Below are 18,627 nucleotides of genomic sequence, written 5' to 3' on the forward strand. Positions count from 1 at the left end.
CCAACTTGTCTTTTATTTGAAACAATAGAATATTGCAAGGGATTTAAAGGAGAGTCATAAGAAAATGTGCCCTCTGGTAAAAACAAGACATTGAAGATATCAGTTTGATCCCATCCATGAGAGGGAAGATAAAAAAGTCAACCAGATTACAGTTCATCTAAAGAAGTAAATTCATAAGAAACACAAGGTTTCTCCAGTCAGAAGGAAGAAGGCTCAGCAAGGTTTTACTCTTCAGTACTAAAATCAGGACACCCAGTTTGCCTGGAACTAGCAATAAGACAGCTACTCACCAGACCAATGGGTATAAAAGATTACTTTTAAATCCATAAATGGAAACAGCCCATTTTTTTAAAAGCTGCATCTGCCAGATACTGAACTCAGGGTTGGAATGAAGAACTTTTGTACTTATGAACCCTTCCCTGATATTTTGGGAAGGCTGTTCCAGAATGTCACTCTTTGTTTGCCAGAAGTTTTCCATCTTCTGGTCTAAATTTGCTCATGGCCAGTTTAAAGCCATTTTGTCTAGCATCAGTTTATCCTGTTAGCTTACGTGACTTACTGAATTTGCTGTTTCACCACTCTAGTGTAGTTCAGATAACAATTCTGTCTTCTCAAAGCCTTTCTTTTTCTGAAGCTAAACAAGCCAAACTCTTCTAGACTTCTTTCATAAAACAGAAGCTTTCTACTTCTTGTCTGGAGCATTTCTAGTCTGAACTCATCTATATAGCACAGGGTTAACCCACAACTGTACGCTGGCTTATTCCATTCCTCTGTTTTCTGGAAATATCCTGCCCAGTTAACCTTCACAGCATCCATTTCCATTGCAGCATTGCCTTCATGGTTCCTGTGATGAGCCGTGGCACCATGGGGTCATTCTTCTTCTCCAAAGGGTGCCCTCCCAGCTTCTTCTAACTAGAAGGCATACACCTGTATTGGCACTTGCACAGTCACATTTCTCCCTATTTTATTAATTCCACCCTCAAGTAAATCAAGATGTTCTTGCTTCAATTTGCCTTTGTTTGAACCAAGGCTTAATTTTATTCTTTCCCCTCCTTGTCTTTGATGGTTGATTTTTTCATGATTTGTTCTAAAGCCTTACACACCACTCTTGTCAGATAACATGTCTTTTTCTGCCTTGCTTGTTATTTCTCCCGTTCTTAATGACAGCTATTGTATTTGCTCTTCTCCAATCTGAAAGTGCTTCCACTCATTTGATAGGTTGATTGAAATGTCTTCCTACTGCTACTGCATTTTTTATGTGCCCATTTTTTGGTTTATTTCCTTGATTGGAGAACCTTTGACTCTACCTTCTTGTTTCTGCTTTTGCTTTAGTGGAGATTGTTTTCCTTCCTGTCTCTTATCAGTCATCTTGACTTTGCTTCTGTGTTCTGCGTCAGCAACTCTCAAGATGATCTTGCTCACCTAATACATTCATCAATGCTTCTTAATGTCCACATCCATATTAAAAATTGAGATTGATTGTCTGTTTAATTTTTGGGCTACAATGTATACAATCATCCAGTTCAGTCTTAATCTGTACTAACCTCAGTTCTTTTCTTTTGCTCCTCTTGTTTAAATGATGACGACATGATTTGCTGTTTTTTTACTTCCGTTTTTTACGTGTATGGATTTGGTGTGAATTTGGGAAATTCTTTCGCACCCCTTTTTGACATCCAAGTTACAATTATCACTCCTTGATCAGTCCTTCTTTCTGTTCCTCGGGGTCCTGCTATGTTCCTGTTATTCTTCAGGAGGTCATGGAGTCGGCTGCTCTCATCAGAATAGTAGCACAGAAAAGCCCAGGTTAAAAGGGAGACCTGGAGATACCTGGTCCAACCTTCTGCTGTAAGTGGGGTCTTGGGTTAAGTTACATAGGGGTCTGTCAAATACAGTGTTGAATACTTGAAGATAGGTTCAATTACTTCTTTGGGCACCCTACTCTGATGTTTAATTTTTCTCATGCTGAAGATCCCCCTTAAGCAACATGAGCCTATTGCACCTCATCCTTTCACATTGCATGTGTGTGAAAAGAGTACCTTCATCTTTTCTGTAGCTACCTTTGGGCAGTGGAAGACTGTGGTTAGACACTCCTGAAACTTCTGGCCTTGTGCCTGGACAAACAAAATTCCTTCAGTTTTTCTTCATTAGCAGAGGTCTCCAACACTCCAATCAGATGGAGGCCATCACATGAACCTTCTTCCATTTTACAGTGTCTCTCTTGAACTGGGGGGACCACAGCTGGGTGCGCTACACTGGGTGTGACCTAACAAATGCTGAGCTGAGTGGCAGAGAGAACATCCAGGGACCTGCTGGCTGTAGTTTTGCTGATGCAGCCCAGGACACCATTTGCCTTCAGTGCTGCAAAGGTGCATTCCATTTATTTTCAGCTGTCCACTGGCACTTCTATGTTCTCTTCAGCAGACCTATAGTCCTGTTTCTCATATTTTTCTTCTTTGCTTTTGAGGCAAATACCAAAGAATTTTACATGTTTGACTTGCAGGTACTCCAATCTTGCTTCATGTATACCTTTACCTTCCAATTCAGTGATTAGTTCCTCCAACTTCTCAAACTGTTTCTTTTTGAAATGATAGTATAACTGTTTAACTGAAAAGTTATGATTCATTTAACATCCAGTCTCATTCAGAAAATTAACATCTATTGTAAAGATACATTTCCCAATAGTACTTACCTTCTCGGTCTTACTGCTTCTTACTGTATTTTATCTTTATCCAAACAGGGGTTTGGATAGTGGACACCTTATGTGACTCCAGAGGAACGTGTTTTACTGTGATATTTTACCCATTCCATTTTGTTTTCTCCAAGATATTTCTTCAGACATTTTGACTATTGGTTCCTACTGTGACAAACAAAATTTCTTCATCACCCCTGCTTTAACTTCTGCTTTTCCTAATTTCTTTTGTCTGTGCTCTAGACATGTCTGCTACTTCACTATTTCATTTTTATTATTTCTGTGGGATTTCTGGAATTCCTCAAAGACCTACAGAATTCCTAACCCTGTGAATATCAAGAAAGTTTAACTTTATGATTTGAGGTGACTAGAAAAACTATGTGAATTCACCCCATCTCCAGCTAATCAACACTTGACTATTGCTGACACCTTGACATACAGTTCCTTCAAAGACTTCCAAGGAAGTAGAAGAGGAACTGATGCATCCCACCACAGCCTCTTTTGAGTGTAATTCTAGCTGTAAAGCCAGAAATTATAGAGTTTTTAATAGGTTGCCATGTATGCCCAGATATGAGAAGATTCATGACTACTTTTAATTGCTTCTTCCACAAATATTTATTTCTGTATACCTATCTATCTACTTGTGCCTGATTATTCTCATTTAGGTTCTAGTATAAGCAACATTTTAATTTCCTGCTTCCCCTTGCTTAGACCAATTACGGTGCTTAAACATTTCAAATAAGATATCAGAAATAGTTGCAAGACACCTTATGTCTTCATTAGTAAAAGGAGCAATGCTATAGGAGCAGATCTATAAGTTAAAATAACTGACATTGAGGACCCAACTTCTACACTGCATTTTTGATGTATTTATTTTGAATGACCTCTGGTTTGGTCCTATGGCCCAAACTCCTGTTAACAACTGGAGAACATCAAGTGAGTTTCTGAAAAAATTTCCAATTCTATTACATCTGAAATGAATCCAATTTTTGCAGGCTTCAAGAGTGCTCCCAAATGCAACCCAAAGTACAGTGAGTGGAGATGATCAGGAGACTAATTTTAAATTCCCATATGTAGAACAAATGACACACTAATGTAGAAGATTGCCCAGTTTACCTTATATGGGAGGAGAAAAAAAATATTAGCTGATCTAAAATCTCTTTGGGTACTTTTTTAGCAACTATTAAACCAGAATTGTTGATTTTCCAAAAGAAAAATCTCTTATGGAAAGGGGAAATGGTGGAAAACAGAGTTGGTGTGCCTGAACTCTGAGCCCTTCCCAGTTGAAATTCAACCTGTGTATCTGCTTTTGCAAAGTTTCGAAAGAACAGCTGTACTTTGCTTGTGTACATGAAGGCAGAGATAGTACATCACAGCTAAAGCCTGGTCTATCATAACTCCTCTGCTGCTGCTATCCATCCACACTTGCTTGATTAAAATGAAACAACCCTAGCTATGGTAGCACATACTACAGTTTGTCTTTCAATTTTTCTGCACAGGTACATACAGAATAGGCTGATGTGACAAACCAGAGGTATTGAAAAAGAATAAAGAGTCTAGAGCCTTGTACTCATTAATAAGAAACAGTAGTTTTGTTTAAGTGGCTCTTTTTTAAAGTAAGGGTCATTTCATAACACTTTCTCATAGGTTTTGGAAGATTTTCACAATGGACATACAGACTTTCCTAGATATTAACTAACTCTTGGGTGATTGATGGAATTAATACACTTTCTCAAGAATCAAATAGCTGTGTTAGGAAAGCTAATGCCCTCCTTATGATAATTAACTCATATAGACACTTTTAAATATCAAGCATGGTTGATGATTAGTGGAAAAATCTTGCAGTTTCTTAACTGTCAATTTTAATGAAAGCGGCAGGGCCAAAATTAGTTGTGAGACTTTTGACTGTCTCAAATTTGGATCAATTTGCTGATTTTGTTGAAAAGTTACTGAGGAGGAAGCAACTGAGAAACTAGAGAAACTGCGTAAGTTTCGTTTCCTTAGGAAAAAGATTAGCAACACAATCTGCCCTGGTACTTTCTTTTTAATTGCTTTAAAGTACACTACTTGAGATTGTATTTTGTTCTTCTCCAAGATTTCTTTTTTCATTATCTTTTTAGTAACTTGCTTTATTTTAGTCTGGGGACAGAGACTGATTAGCCTCTTCAGAAAAGCAACAGAAACTTAGTTCTCTCATTCCTTGGTCTTTTAAGTATTTATTACTAGCTAATTAAATCTTTGCATCACCCATAGCTGACTAGAGGGTGTCCATTTAGAGCACTTCATAGTGTTGGTCCAGTCCTTTGAAAGAAGAAGATGTGTGACTTTAAAACAAAGTGCATCTACACTCAAGCCACAGTAGCTCTTCTATAGGCAGCCTTATTTCCTGTGAAGGTGAAGAGGAAATGTGCTTAGGGTGTGAGGCATTTCTTCTTTACTTAGCTACTTAACTACTTATCTTGCATATTTCTCCTTTCACTTTAAATTCTGAATCTAACTGGAAAGTCTTGGCAAGCAAATTGCTTTCAAGAAGTCCAGTTCTAAGTAAATGTCACCTGTGGATGGACTGCTTGTGCGCCTGATTTTGTGGTGTGCTCATAAAACATTCTGGAGGCAGGACAAAAACAGGTAGGACCAAACCTGCATGCTGATTTGCTTTTTTTTTTTTTCTGTGAGTAAAGATGACCGGATTGCTTAGTCACACAGTTATGAATGGCACTGAAGAGAATGACAGGCAAGGGGAATCCCCGCCAAACCGTCTCCCGGATTGTTTTAGAAGAAAGGGTTGCATCACACACCAGATATCTGCTAGGAAACCTCCTCTGGATGTTTCTAAACGGTTATAACAAAAAAACCCCACCATTCTGTAGGCTGGTTTGAAATATTTCATGGATATTTTCTTACTGATGCTTGAAATAGATCATTGAGTTAATCTCCAACATATGCCCACACCTACGCACTTGTGTTCAGATGTACATACGTGATATTTTACTATTATAAATTGTGTAAGGAAAAACATGTGAAAACAATCAGATTTTTTCCCAATACACTCACATTTCAAATCAGAAAATTCAGTAAGAAATTAAAGCATTACAGGATTGCTTTCACCAGTGTTTTCTTCCAAATTTAAATATGAGTATTAATTTCCAACAATAAATGTATCTGTATGACAACGGTACTCTGACTGTGAAAAGAAACGCAATCGTACAATTAAAACTTGAATGATGCTTAAATTCCTTGCTAAAAAGCTAGACCAAAATGCTCCAACAGAAATAAAAGCCCACAGCGCAGAATATCAACCTAAGGAAAAGGAATTAATCATAAAACCTAATATACAGAGGAAATTCGGTAAATAGGAAGGGAGGAAGGTGAGTGGGACTGGCTCACTGACAGGTTTGAAGTTTGAAAAGTACCATTTGGATATAGTATTGAGAACGTATGAAAAATATTATGTTGATTGGAGAGTGATGATTTCCAATGTTATTAATCTGCAACAAATTTTCAGCAGAGTCCCTGCTGTTTCAGGAGGTTGCAGGCTGGCCTGTGACGAGGTCAACAGAGACCCCTGTGTAGGTTCACCTAGAACATACTGAAACAGACAGCTGATCCAAGACTAGCATCCTTTGATCTTATCTCTTTGGAAATAACACAGGCCTTTTGAAAAGGCACTGTGAGGTAGTATCGCAGATGCCTGGATGCAAAGGTTCAGATGGTTTTTGGCTTCTTTGAATGGGATCTGATCCTATGAAAATGAAACTGAATAGCAGACTGTGAAAATACCAGAGGTCTCTCTGTATGGAGAGTTAATTAATGTATAGAGGAAAATATGCTATCTCATTTGCTGGGAACTGGGGAAAGACACTGTGAGCAAAACATGCCATGTTTTTTCTATCAACATACAGCAAAGGTAGACATATGCATATATGTTCACAGGAGACAGCAGAAAGTCAGAACCGCAGAAGATGGTCAGGTCAAATTACAATGGAATTGTTTTCTTAATGAATTATTTCTCTTAAAGTAAATTAAAATGTTACCTTAAAACTAATGGAAATTTTTATAGAAATGGTCATGAAATAATAGTATGTCGGCCTTATGAGGAGAAGGGCTATTAGGGAAGAATTAGAAAACCTTGGAAGATCACTTTTGGGAGAACAATGTTAATAAAATAGATCTTTATTTTGTAGAAGACTTGACATCCACCAATGCATGAAGTGCCTTACCTGAAGTCAGTGTGTTGTACTGACAGCCTTGGACTGATAACATTGCCTGGTTAACATTAAAAATAAATTGATTTTTTTTTTTTTTGTGCCGTTATTGCCTATAAAGCTTGGGTGGAAGTATTGCAAAAGTCTCTAGGAAGAACCTTGAAACAATTATGTTTACATTGTGATTTTTTTCTCTTTGCATTATGCTTTTAAAAATTCTTGTTTTCAATCTTTTCCCTTCAACCTTGATGATTAAAAAGTGATTAGAAAAAAAAAAATCCCAACCCCAAAACACTAAAATAAACCTTGAGACTCAGGAAATCACATAAGACAAGAAGCTGAGGGTTTAAAAAGGAAACAAGTATTGTAAGATTCATGATACAATGCTCAGAACTGTCAGTTCTTCCAAAGGATATTATGGTGCTGAAAAAAGAAAATTTTCAAGAGTAAGTGTTTTATTCTTCTTGGAAGAGTGAAGAAGAACTGGTGAAAATGAAAAGTTTTATGTGGAAAAACCCATAGATACTCTGTGGTTGTAGCACAGAAGTTATTTTATACGCCAGCCATACTTTGGGCTCCTGCTGTGCCAACACTTGTGCTGCTTTTCCATTGATTCGGACTTAAACTAAAATTGAATAAAATTTGGAATCTTCTTCTATTTTATGGGTAATAGATGTTGATCCAGAGTTGGATATGTGAAAAGGCTCCAAACTGTAGATGCATGGAGTGAAAATGCACACCATGTTTTTCCATTTCTGTCTTCTACAATGCTATCATTGTTTTCCATACTTCCTTACAAGAAAAATAGCATTTTAGGGTTATATCTCCCTTTCTCATGGTCATCTCCCACCGGTAACTCAGAGTTTCTTAATCATTCATACACACAGACTGTGGTTTTTGGAGAGCTGGAAAATCAGTTCGTACCAACCTGAAAGACAGCACAAGAAACAAGGAGGACCCTTTGGTCTCCACCACATATTGCTGTTCATGCACAATCAGCTATGAGAAAATGTATGTTACAGGCCCCTTTGTCAAGCCTCAGAATTCCTTATACACATCTGTTCAATAGTCTTTCAAGGAAAGAGAAGGGAGAGAGCCTTATCCTCATTTTTATGAACAGGGACATGAACTGCTGCTAATGGGGACAGATGTTCTGAGAAAAGAGATTTGCTACCATCTCCAAACGCTCCAGAAAATTATTTTAATGTGAGTCATGAATATTCACATTATTCTTTTACTGGCCTGTCTAGACAAAACAGAGCTGATAACCATACCAAAAAGTCATTGATAGCGTGTGAGAAAGGCTAGCCCAGAACATCTGCTCACAGCGATCCTTTTCTTCCTGGGCAAGGCAAAATCTTACAGGATGGATGAGTGCTCAGACCATGATGGGGCAGTTGTTTTCTCTTATTAATTCAGAGAGTAATCATTAGTGTTTTATGGGGAAAGGTTTTCCCAGTCTATACATTTTTTTTGCCACCCCGCACGGGGTTACCAAATAGAAATTCTGAATGGAAGTATGCAACAGATGTCTTGTGTCAGTCAAGCTTACCATGATTTTAAAGATTTTGAACTTAATCACTAAATGTTGTACCCATCAGCTCATTATCTGTCTGGACATCTGTTTCTCTAGACGTCAAACACTACCAGGTGTTTTTTTGGTCTTCCTTCCCTTTCTTTGGAAGACTCAGCAACTAATGTGTGTGAGGAAATTTGAGAGTGGAAAGAGGAATCTATAATATACATTTTCTCATTGCTGATTGCATGCGAACAGACAGAAGTATGTAACGAAGGCCAAAGGATCTTGGTTGTGTCATATTTCAGATGTTACAAACTGGTTTTCTAGTTCTCTCAAACAATAGCATTTGCAAAAAGTGCTTGGAATGGGCAGGATAGAGTATTTTGTTTAGAAAAATGTCAAGAGAGTTCATTTTGAGAACTTCAGAACGTTCCCCATCCCCCAAAAAAATTCTTATAAAACAAAGTAGCTGTTTTGTGCCGACATTATCCCTAATGATCATTGGAAAAATCCTCTCAATCATAGAGATCTTGTGGTCACAAGAAATAGACAGCTACATCCTCCAAAATGTGCAGCATTTATGAAAGATACCAATATCTGTAGGAGAGTGTTTTCTGTTTGGTTGGTTGGTTAGGGATTTTTAAAACATCTGTTGTTGTTGTTGTTTGTTTATTTGTAAGGAACACAGTGTGTTCCTAAGGGTCAGTTGCAAAGTCATGAAGCCTGATTATCAAGACATCTACTTTGCAGATAATCGTTACATGAATAACAATGTTTAGTAATTACGTAGCACTGGTACAATGCCTATGCAAACTCTATCCACTTAAACCCCTTCACCCCGGCCCCCCCAGCACTGCAAAGGAGGAACTGAAGGAATTATTTCTGCTGCTTTGTATGAAAAGGAGGCTAAGAGGTGAAGTGTGATTTAAGGTCAGAATGACAACTCAGAGAGGATTTTCCAACCCTGAGCTGCTTTCCTGGGGCAGTGTTGACAGAGGAAGCCACTCAGTTTTAGAGAAACGAAAGTCTGAAAGAGGTCTGCTGGGCTGATAAGGGCAGTTCCTCACTAAGCACTCACCCAGCACACTGAGGAGTATACATAAAACAAAAAATGAAAGGGAAAAATCTTTAGTCACTGGTCAGAGTGAAATTTGACATGACTCTCCAACGGCATCATTGGGTAATTGATGTAAGGTGTTGTATGAACAGATGGGTGTGAAACCTCTGCTTTACATGAAGAGTCAGATCACTTACAGGCAGCAAAATGAAAAAATGCCTTGGTTTCATTTCCTACTGTGTTTGGAACAGATGATAGTCCAGCTGTGACTATGGAACCACACAGAAGGACCACTCCAATTCTGTGCACCACAAGACTTTTCAACCTTGTTCTGCCACCTCTTTCAGTTAGATTAGAAATAGTGCTCAGGCAAAGAGCTGGTGTTAATGCTGAGTGTTTAGTCCCCCCAGCATGCATTCAATGGATATCTGCTAAGGAACACAAATAAAAAATTGGATGCTCTTAGGCCCTTGTCTCTGTCTAGTAAAGAGCAGATATTTGCAGGATACCCCTTATGTTTGTAACCATGTTGATGCTCAGGAAAGTCAGTGCAGAGGAGCCAACTGAACCTTAGGCTTCCTCACAACCTGACAGTTCACAGTTCTTGGGCAACAAGACATAGACTGGACAATGGTGATCTGTTTCATCACTTTGGGACAGAATGTGAAGTAGAACAGGACTGGGAGATGCACAGGACACCTGGGACTCAAGGATTCTCACATTTTGACCACCTGCTGTAGGCTATTGCCCAGTTTCAAAATGATTTGGAGAGAGGTGATAGTCTGTGCCAATATAAGAGAACATTATTAGACAAGCATGTCAAGGTTAACATGGTACCATTCATTCAAATGTAAAGGATTTGGAAAAGGGATTCTATGTTTCAGTATTAGAATACATTTCTGTCCAACTGACGATCTACCTCAGAACATTCAAAACTTTGTTTGAGAATTCAAATGCGGAGATGAGTAGAAGGCCTGAATCTAGCCTCCATGGGCAGGAGAAAGTACCTGGAAGTCAGATCTGCACTCAGAAGACAGCATCACAGAGCCAGACATCATGGCTTTCTTCTTCACTTTTTGCTTAATTTCTTGCCTTGTTTTACCCTACAATACTTGCAATGCTGCTGAGTAGACAAAGGACTAAAATGGGACTGGGGGACCCTGTTTATATTCCTAGGTTTGCCTTTCCTAGATGCTGAATGATCCCATTGCTCTGTGCTTATATTCTCTTATCTGCAAAAATGGTTGCTTGACAGTGGCCTCCTCTGAAACGTGAGGAGATCTAGTGGTAAAATTAGCCATATAAACCTCCAAAACTTTAACCAGTTTATCTACAAAAGGTGGGCTGTAAAAATTCTTTCTTTCTGATATTTCATCCTCCTGTTATTATTAAAAGTTTAGTAGTAATGGTAGACCAAAGGAAGGTCACCTGAAAGGCATAGCCTGCTGTGGATGAGACACAGCCTAACCCAGCACAGTCACTCTGGATGAACAGTTCTCTGAAGAGGAGGACAGTGCTACTGACGTAATCTTTCAGCTCCTGGAATTACATCTTCTCCCTGGCTGGATAATTACAGCAATTAGTTGTGTTCAGCTTTGTTGTGATTTGTCCTCAACAGGTTAAGACAACTGAGCTAGTAAAGGATCTCTCCTGAACTCCTTACTTGCAGGTCTTTTTTGCACACTCACTAGCAATACAACAGACAAACACTGCTCAAATTAGGACATACAATGGCAAAAATTGGGCTTGATGTCCGAATATCAATTCCAGTTGTATGTTTTTGACAGCATTAAGAATACCATATCTAACAATAATCATTTTCCTTCTGCCACCTGACCTCTCCCTTCAAACAGTTTGCCAAAGAATTGCTCCATAAGATTGTGGTGAGTTGATGTGCCTCAGCATGTGTCTCCCACCTTGTAAAATATGCTTGGTTTTCCTGTATGTCTAAAACTACATTTAGCTGTGCCACAACATGGCATTTGACTATGCTTGTCTTGCAAAGCAATCCAGATGTTTCAACATTACCTAGAGGTTTGTTTAGTGTACTGACATTTGTGAGTCGGCTTTGAATTGTGAGTCCACTTGGAATCTTGGTGAAACCACCATTTTTTCACCGTCCCTGGAGGTATTTAAAAGTTGTGTACATGTGGCACTAAGTTTTAGCGGTGGACTTTGTAGTATTAGGTTGGACTCAATGATCTTAAGGGTCTTTTCCAACATAATTGATTCTATGATTCTATTATCCTAATTTCTATCATAGAATCATAGGATCATAGAATCAGAATGATTTGGGTTGGAAGAGATCTTTGAAGACCATCCAGTCCAATGACTTCGCCATGGGCAGGCATGATAACTTTGCATTTTTGTACAGTGCTTTGAAACATCCTTGAATAACATTATCACCTCACCTCCATGTCAACACTTTAAGCAACCAGGTTATTGCTCAAGCAGTTTTATTTTCCTAAACAAAAATGAAGATGGGCATTGCATAGTTCTACTACCCCAAGCAGATATCTGCCCTAATTTCTATGCAGTACCACACTCATTGTGAGATGTTTGACATCTGTCTATGCTACTATTCCCGGGGAGTTTTAGCATGTACCTTTTGGGCCTGGGATTTCTGGTGAAATTTGGTTCTTGTGTCTGCAAAATGGCAACTCCCTGTTCGAAATGGTAGTACTAGGCTAGATCTGTTCCACAGATGGAGGTCCTCATTCAAGCTGCATATGAAAATATCTGGTGGTGGTTTAAGCGGTCATTTGCTGAGATATAAGGTGCTGCTGGGGAAGGAGACAATTTCTTGCAAGGAACACCCTAGGAGCCATTTGGGGCTGTGCTGAAGAGCTGATATAATACCTGTGGGTGACCAGTTTCATTCTCATCTGTTTCTGATGAGCTATGGACATCCTCCATTGCAACCTGTGTGAACTGAGCCCACAAGTGCCCTTTTCCTGATTCTCTCTCTTTTCTTTTTCCTTCTGGGCTCCTTCTTTCGTTCCCTTGTAGGCACCTGCCTACCCTACCTTCATATACTACAGCCTAAAATTATTCTGATTTTTTTCATAAGACTCTTCACAGTAAGGTCTTTTGCCATGGTATCCACCAAAGCAGACTTCGGTTCCTATAAGAAAACCCCTTTTCCCCAGCTATCCTCAATACTGTTGTTTGAGAGGTCTTGTATGCATTTGGAGAAGTGTCCATCTTCTTCAACTGGGCTTTTTTTCATTCGTGTATTTCTGTTTTCATGTTCTACACACATAAGTTCAAATGAATGGGCTGGTGGGGAACTTCAATTATTGCCAAGCAGAAACGAATGTCTTGAGTACTAAATACTCTGCTCTTGAAGATATTAGACAACCATAGAGGAATTTAATATGGTGCATCATTGCATCCACGCTGGAACCTCATTTTCCGTAAGTCTGTTTTGAATCTGGAGGGAAAGAATGAGAAAGTGGCAGAAATACACTTTAGACCATGGAAAGAATGCAAATAGTGTTTCAGAAAAGGACAGCAGTAGGGAGAATGTTTAAATCTCTAAGTGACTCTGAAGAATGCCGTAGCAATCTCAGTGGTTACTTTAAAAGAATACCAAAAATGAGTTCGTTGTTATACTGACCCTTTAACCACACGATATGATTTTTTTTTTTTCAGATAGAGTGTAAGAATACACTTGAGCCACAATGCATACTCCTCAGTCAGTATCATAATTTCCCCCTTTACCCAACCACGTGTAAAAGAAACTTCAGAATCTGCCACGTAAATGTTACCCATTGATGAACCACTGAAATTTTTTCCAGGACCATGCTTTAAGAAAGACGCTTTCGAGGGATTCCCTTGATTAGCCGAAAATGAAGGGTTCTTATCTGACACTATCTTGACTAAATATACACAGCCTATGATGACGAAATGAAAAATTTCAAGACCAGGTATAAATACCACTGACAAGCAGATGAAGTTCATTCGTCTACTTTCTTCTAATAGAAGATTTGACTATTAGAAGTTGAAGCTCACTGCTCTTAGAACTGACATCTCCCAGAACTTATCTGAGCATTTTAACTGAGCCATCACTGAGAAAATGACTTGCCAGACCTACAGCTTGTTTGTTCTGTCTGTCGTCATGATTTGTTTTGGACGTTTTGGAAACAGCTTAATTCTTGCTCACCTTGAAAATGATATAGACCAACTAAAATCTGACTTTGTAAGTATGATCTTCTACTGCATTTCTCTTCTCCTGCTTGTGCTTTAGGTATAGTCCAAGCTTAAGCACTGTTTGACATACTCAATGTGTACCAATAGAGGGTAACCATGGAACAATATTTTTTTGTTATATCTTATTTTTAAACACTAATATGGACAATTTATTTGTTTTTGCCAATCTCTTTCACTAACATGATTCAATTTTTCAATAGTCATATTTAATGCAGTAGTTTGCATTTATTTCAGGAGCACTCTTCCTTTCAGAAGAGCTTCTTCTAGCTTCATTCAGCCTTTGATTACATGGAATGTTTTGTAACAAGAAAACTTAATGCAATTTTTGATGAATTAATGTATTTTGATTCAATTCTATTCAGATGCAATTTACTAACACTTTTTTTAGTTTTAGGTCAGTAACTTTGATGAGAGATTTAGTGTTAATTAGCAATATGAGCAAAACAGAGAACTTTCGCTTTAGCAAATGCATCTGGTTCTTATTAGAAGTAGCAGTAGTGTGCTGTTGAAAGATGGTTCCTACTGCTCATTCTTTCGCAGCCTCCAGTCACTTTGCTTCTATATCTGTGACTGTGATCCAGCATGGGAATGTTATCCAGAATGGTGTTACTTCTTTTCAGACAGAATTCTGACAACTTGAAAAGTGTAATGTGAATTTGCCTATCTTCATCTAGGAGGCATTAAAGTTCACAGTTAACATCAGCTGGGATTAATCATAGAGATAACAGATCTACAATAGACTAACTTCTAATTAGCAGCTTCTTCTCACAATATATGTATTTTTTTTTTCCTTAAATATATGAAAGCACCTGCAAGAGTCTGTTTCTGGTCTGATTTTGTCAGAATTCTGTGCATATGAAAGTCAAAATTTAGTAGTCAAAGAATCACCCTGAAGTATCACACAAGGAAGCCCAGTGTGATACTTCATTGTTTGCAGATTTATAGGAAACTGGCTGTAAAATTGGCATTATATCTTAAATTTGTCATTAGCATAGATCTGAGAGATTCTCACTAGAATATATACGACTCTGTTGAAGAGATCCTGAGCCATGGTGAACATCTTGCCCAGACATTAAAACTCTGGTCCACAGCAGGTGCTCCCCATCTATCAGAACAACAGCAAAACAAGGTTTGGCAATGGGCTCAGCACGGGCAACCAATCAGCCTATGAGGTTTCTGTCAACCTGAAAGTTTTCCCTTTACACTCACTGTATTTAAATTACTGAGTAGACTAAAAAGGAAATAGTGACTGTTGTACACAAAAAGAAATAAAAAAAAAAAAGACACACAGAAGAGGAAATGATTCAGTTTACTTTTCCTTGGTGGGAGAATTATATTGCTGTTTTTTTCCTAGAGTCTGCCCCAATGTGTGGCTAACATCTGATGGTTAAACTCCATCCCTGTTTGCTTCTCAGTAGCTCACTAACCTTGTATATCCCCACACATGACTGTGGGCTACGGGGCTATTCTCCAGTTATACAAACTGTAGTTTTATGGTAAAAAGTTAATTAGTAGTTGTTCCACAGGAGATTTTACCAAGAATGGGTACATTTGAGGCCATAGAGTACATACTGGTGGAATTTGACTTACCAGAAAACATGTCAAGATCAGTTCTGACAGTTTTCTAACCAGTTGCTATGCTTATGAAGTTTAATTTTCAGCTGTCAGATTCAGATTCAAAACTTGCAAGGAGCATTTGGTAAAATAGATGGTGCTTGTCTCTATTAAGATGAGTTACAGCAGGAGAAGACATTGAAAAACAGACTAATGCCATTTCTGGTACTAGGCAGTCATCTAGTGAGATTTGGTGTTTAGAAGTGAAAGCATTGTAATAGTCACAGGCTAGTGGTGCAAAATCTTATCTCTCTGGTTTTTACTCCTCATTTGAATAAAGAATGCAAATTTGCCCTGTGATAAGTGTTGTTTGTATAACAAATATGTTTGTTCTTTGTTGCAGAACTCAAGTAATTCAGACGTAGCTGATGGTGGACCTATTTTTACAGGCAAATTGACAGACTGGACAGAGGTGAGTCAGAACCAGATATGAAAAAGCATCTCATATACTTTGCAAGGCACTTTTTGTACAAAGCATCTCCCAGATCCAGTGTAACCAGCCAGGGTAGAACAAACATCAGCAGAGGCCACTTCAGTAGCTTGGAAATTACAAAACAATGCCTGTAAAAATGCTCCCCATAAGGAGCAAGGTACTTTATACCACACCACAAACCAATCCTGAGGTACAGCCAAGCCCAGGAGATGAGTTGCAGCATCTTCTTTATCAAACAAGTTTCAAGTGGCAGTGAGAACCCCTGTGTGCTGCTTTTTAGCTTTCCTGCTGATGGGCACTCACAGACCTTTTTTTCTGACTGTATTTTTCAACAGAGAAATGAAAAGAGGATCATCCTGAGCCAGATTGTTTCCATGTACTTGGAAATGCTTGAAAAATCTGACAAGTCAAAGGCGCACGTCAGACACATATCTGAGGAACTTTATACTCTGAAAAACAGCCTTCCTGATGGCTTAAAGAAGCTGCAAGACCTCAAGGATCTGGCAAAGCTTCAGGTAAGGCTTTTTGTCTGCCTCCAAGGCTCATGACACTGTATTTTCCAGTTGAGATTTGAGTGTGAGTAAAGCCAATAATGCTTCAGTAACCCATTTGGTAACCCCCGTGTGGCTCAGTTCATACTGGAAAACCTAATGTTTCCAGCTGCAGGGCTTGCTGTGGGTCTGCGGTGTGGGATGTCAGTGTGGAGGCTGCCCTCCCCAGCTCTTATCAGTCTGGCACAAAGGTGCTAGCAGTGCTGTCACATTGCCTGCCCACCAGATATGCCACTGATATGGCCTTTTATGGTTTAAAAATTAAATTGGAAAGTTGTGCCCGGCTACGTTTTGCCTCCATGGATTTTGGAGACACTTGGCTTGTCTAGCAGGTGCAAAGGGCATGAACCACCAACCTCTGCAGAGGTCTGCAGCTCAACCCTGGTGGAGTTAGCTGCTTGTGGGCAACTCCTATATCATTGTGATAACTAGAGAGTAGCTCCATTTCACAGAATGTGACAGGTCTGTGGCATGTTACAAAGTAGCACAGAAAATGGAAAACAAAAATCTGTGACAAAATGACTCTTTGTAACTGGAAATGGGAGAAGTCCATCCAGTTTACCCTGGTAGCCGTGTAGCCAGCAGGGTGTGATCAGTGAATAATTATAGCTCTTGGCATGACCTTCATTCTCTTTATTTTTCGCTTATAACAGATGAATGACTTGAAAACTCAACGCAAAGCTGTGCATGAGCTGTTCAGTGTCTTACAAAAACTGGTGGATACTCCAGCTTCTCTCAAAAGGAAAAGGAGCCAGTTTCAGAGGAGGTGCAAATGCTAATAACGTCATATGACCTTTTGTGCTGAGTTGTTGTGTGAATTTTGTTTTGATGCACATTTTTTATGTCAGTCTTTTTGTTGAGGTTTTACACATTTATTTATTAATATGTAAGTATTTAAAATAATTATTTATAAAGAAACACCAGTCAAAGTATTTATACTCCTACTACTATATAAGACATGACTTTGTTTTAAAATCATGTCTGTTAAATGTTTGTTGACCAGAAAATACAGAATGAGGAAATGTTTACCCCGTTTCCATATGGAAATCTTGAAATGACATGATACAGTACCCAGCTTTCCGTCTGGTGCTGTCTTGAGAGAGGGATGTTTTAAGATTAGTCTCATCATTCATCTATTTGGCATGGAGATGCAAGCACCAATATGGGGAAGTTTCTGTACTCAGGAAAACATTTCCGTATCTGCTTACTTCTAAGCATATCTAAATCCAAATCAATCAAATAGGCATGCTTAAAGCTAAGCAAATGCTGAAGCACTTTTCTGAACTAGGAAATTGGTGATTAATTGCTGATAATTATTGTTATGCACTGAAGTTACCAGGAGGCCAGGCTACTTAGGACCTCCAGGAAATGTGACTGAGTTTATTGCACTGACTTAGCTTCAACTCACTGATTCTGAGAAGTTCTGTATTTTTTTGTACTGAATCATTTAAATGTGTCTGAAGTAATGTTATTTATTTGGAGCTGGTAGTATTGATATTTGTATTTCAAGGACTATATTTTTTGTACCAGAATATTATTTAAAACTTTGCATTTCTCGATGGAAACTTTTTGAAAAATTTGAGTATTAAATTAATTAATTAATAAACTGTGTTTGTATATTTGTTCACCAGAATCTCTGTGAAAAGTAGAATGCTAATCTTGCTCTATGTTGTCACAAAAGAGGACCCTGCCCAGATATATAAAAAAATATTTTATTTCCTCTTGTGTGTCTGAGACTTGGGAATGGATATAGTTTTTGAAGAGATCTGGCAGAAGGGTCTAAAATTCCCATTTGTTGTTACTTTGATTTAAAATAAAAGACATTTTCACATTCCTTGCAAGTCAGAGCTATGCAGCCTAGATCAAGTTCAGCCCATCTGCTGGTCTCTCTGTGAGCGGTACAAGCTGGATGTCTGGACCTGCTTGGGCTTTGCCAGTCTCAGAGGCTTGAGTTTGGGCTTGGGCTTGCACAGGGGACTTTGTGGGGCTTCCAAATTCTCAGGTCCTCAGGGGTTTACCAAGCAAGTTATCTGGGGGCAGACTGGTTGGGCTGACTGGGAATGGGGCAGGTTTTCCTTGAGATTCCTGCCAGCATGGGACCTCCAACTCCCCCTGAACTGCTTAATCAGCAAATTCCAGAAATCGCACTCACCAAGCCCAGAGTTTAGTTATAATAAGCCAAACTAGTCTAGTTGTAATTGTTGTAGCCCTTACTACTGCCATGGGCCCAGCTGTCTCCATTGGTATAAGATACCTTAATTCATATCTTTATTTTACAGTTGTAACAGAGTGATTCAGTAATCCTGGAGACCTGAACAAATTTTGAAGTAATCAGCTCTTTTTGTTT

General features: G+C 38.7%; 1 protein-coding gene across 1 annotated transcript; it reads left to right on the top strand.

The window, feature by feature from the left end:
• Positions 1-13,548: 13,548 nt before the first annotated feature.
• On the top strand, positions 13,549-17,059 carry IFNG (interferon gamma). The gene is given in 4 exon segments (NM_001282845.1): positions 13,549-13,671; positions 15,640-15,708; positions 16,065-16,244; positions 16,934-17,059. Coding segments are annotated over 4 exon segments (498 nt in total).
• The last annotated feature ends 1,568 nt before the right edge of the window (positions 17,060-18,627 follow it).

This window comes from Columba livia, chromosome 1 (assembly GCF_036013475.1).
Source record: "Columba livia isolate bColLiv1 breed racing homer chromosome 1, bColLiv1.pat.W.v2, whole genome shotgun sequence".
Classification (NCBI taxonomy): Eukaryota; Metazoa; Chordata; class Aves; order Columbiformes; family Columbidae; genus Columba; species Columba livia.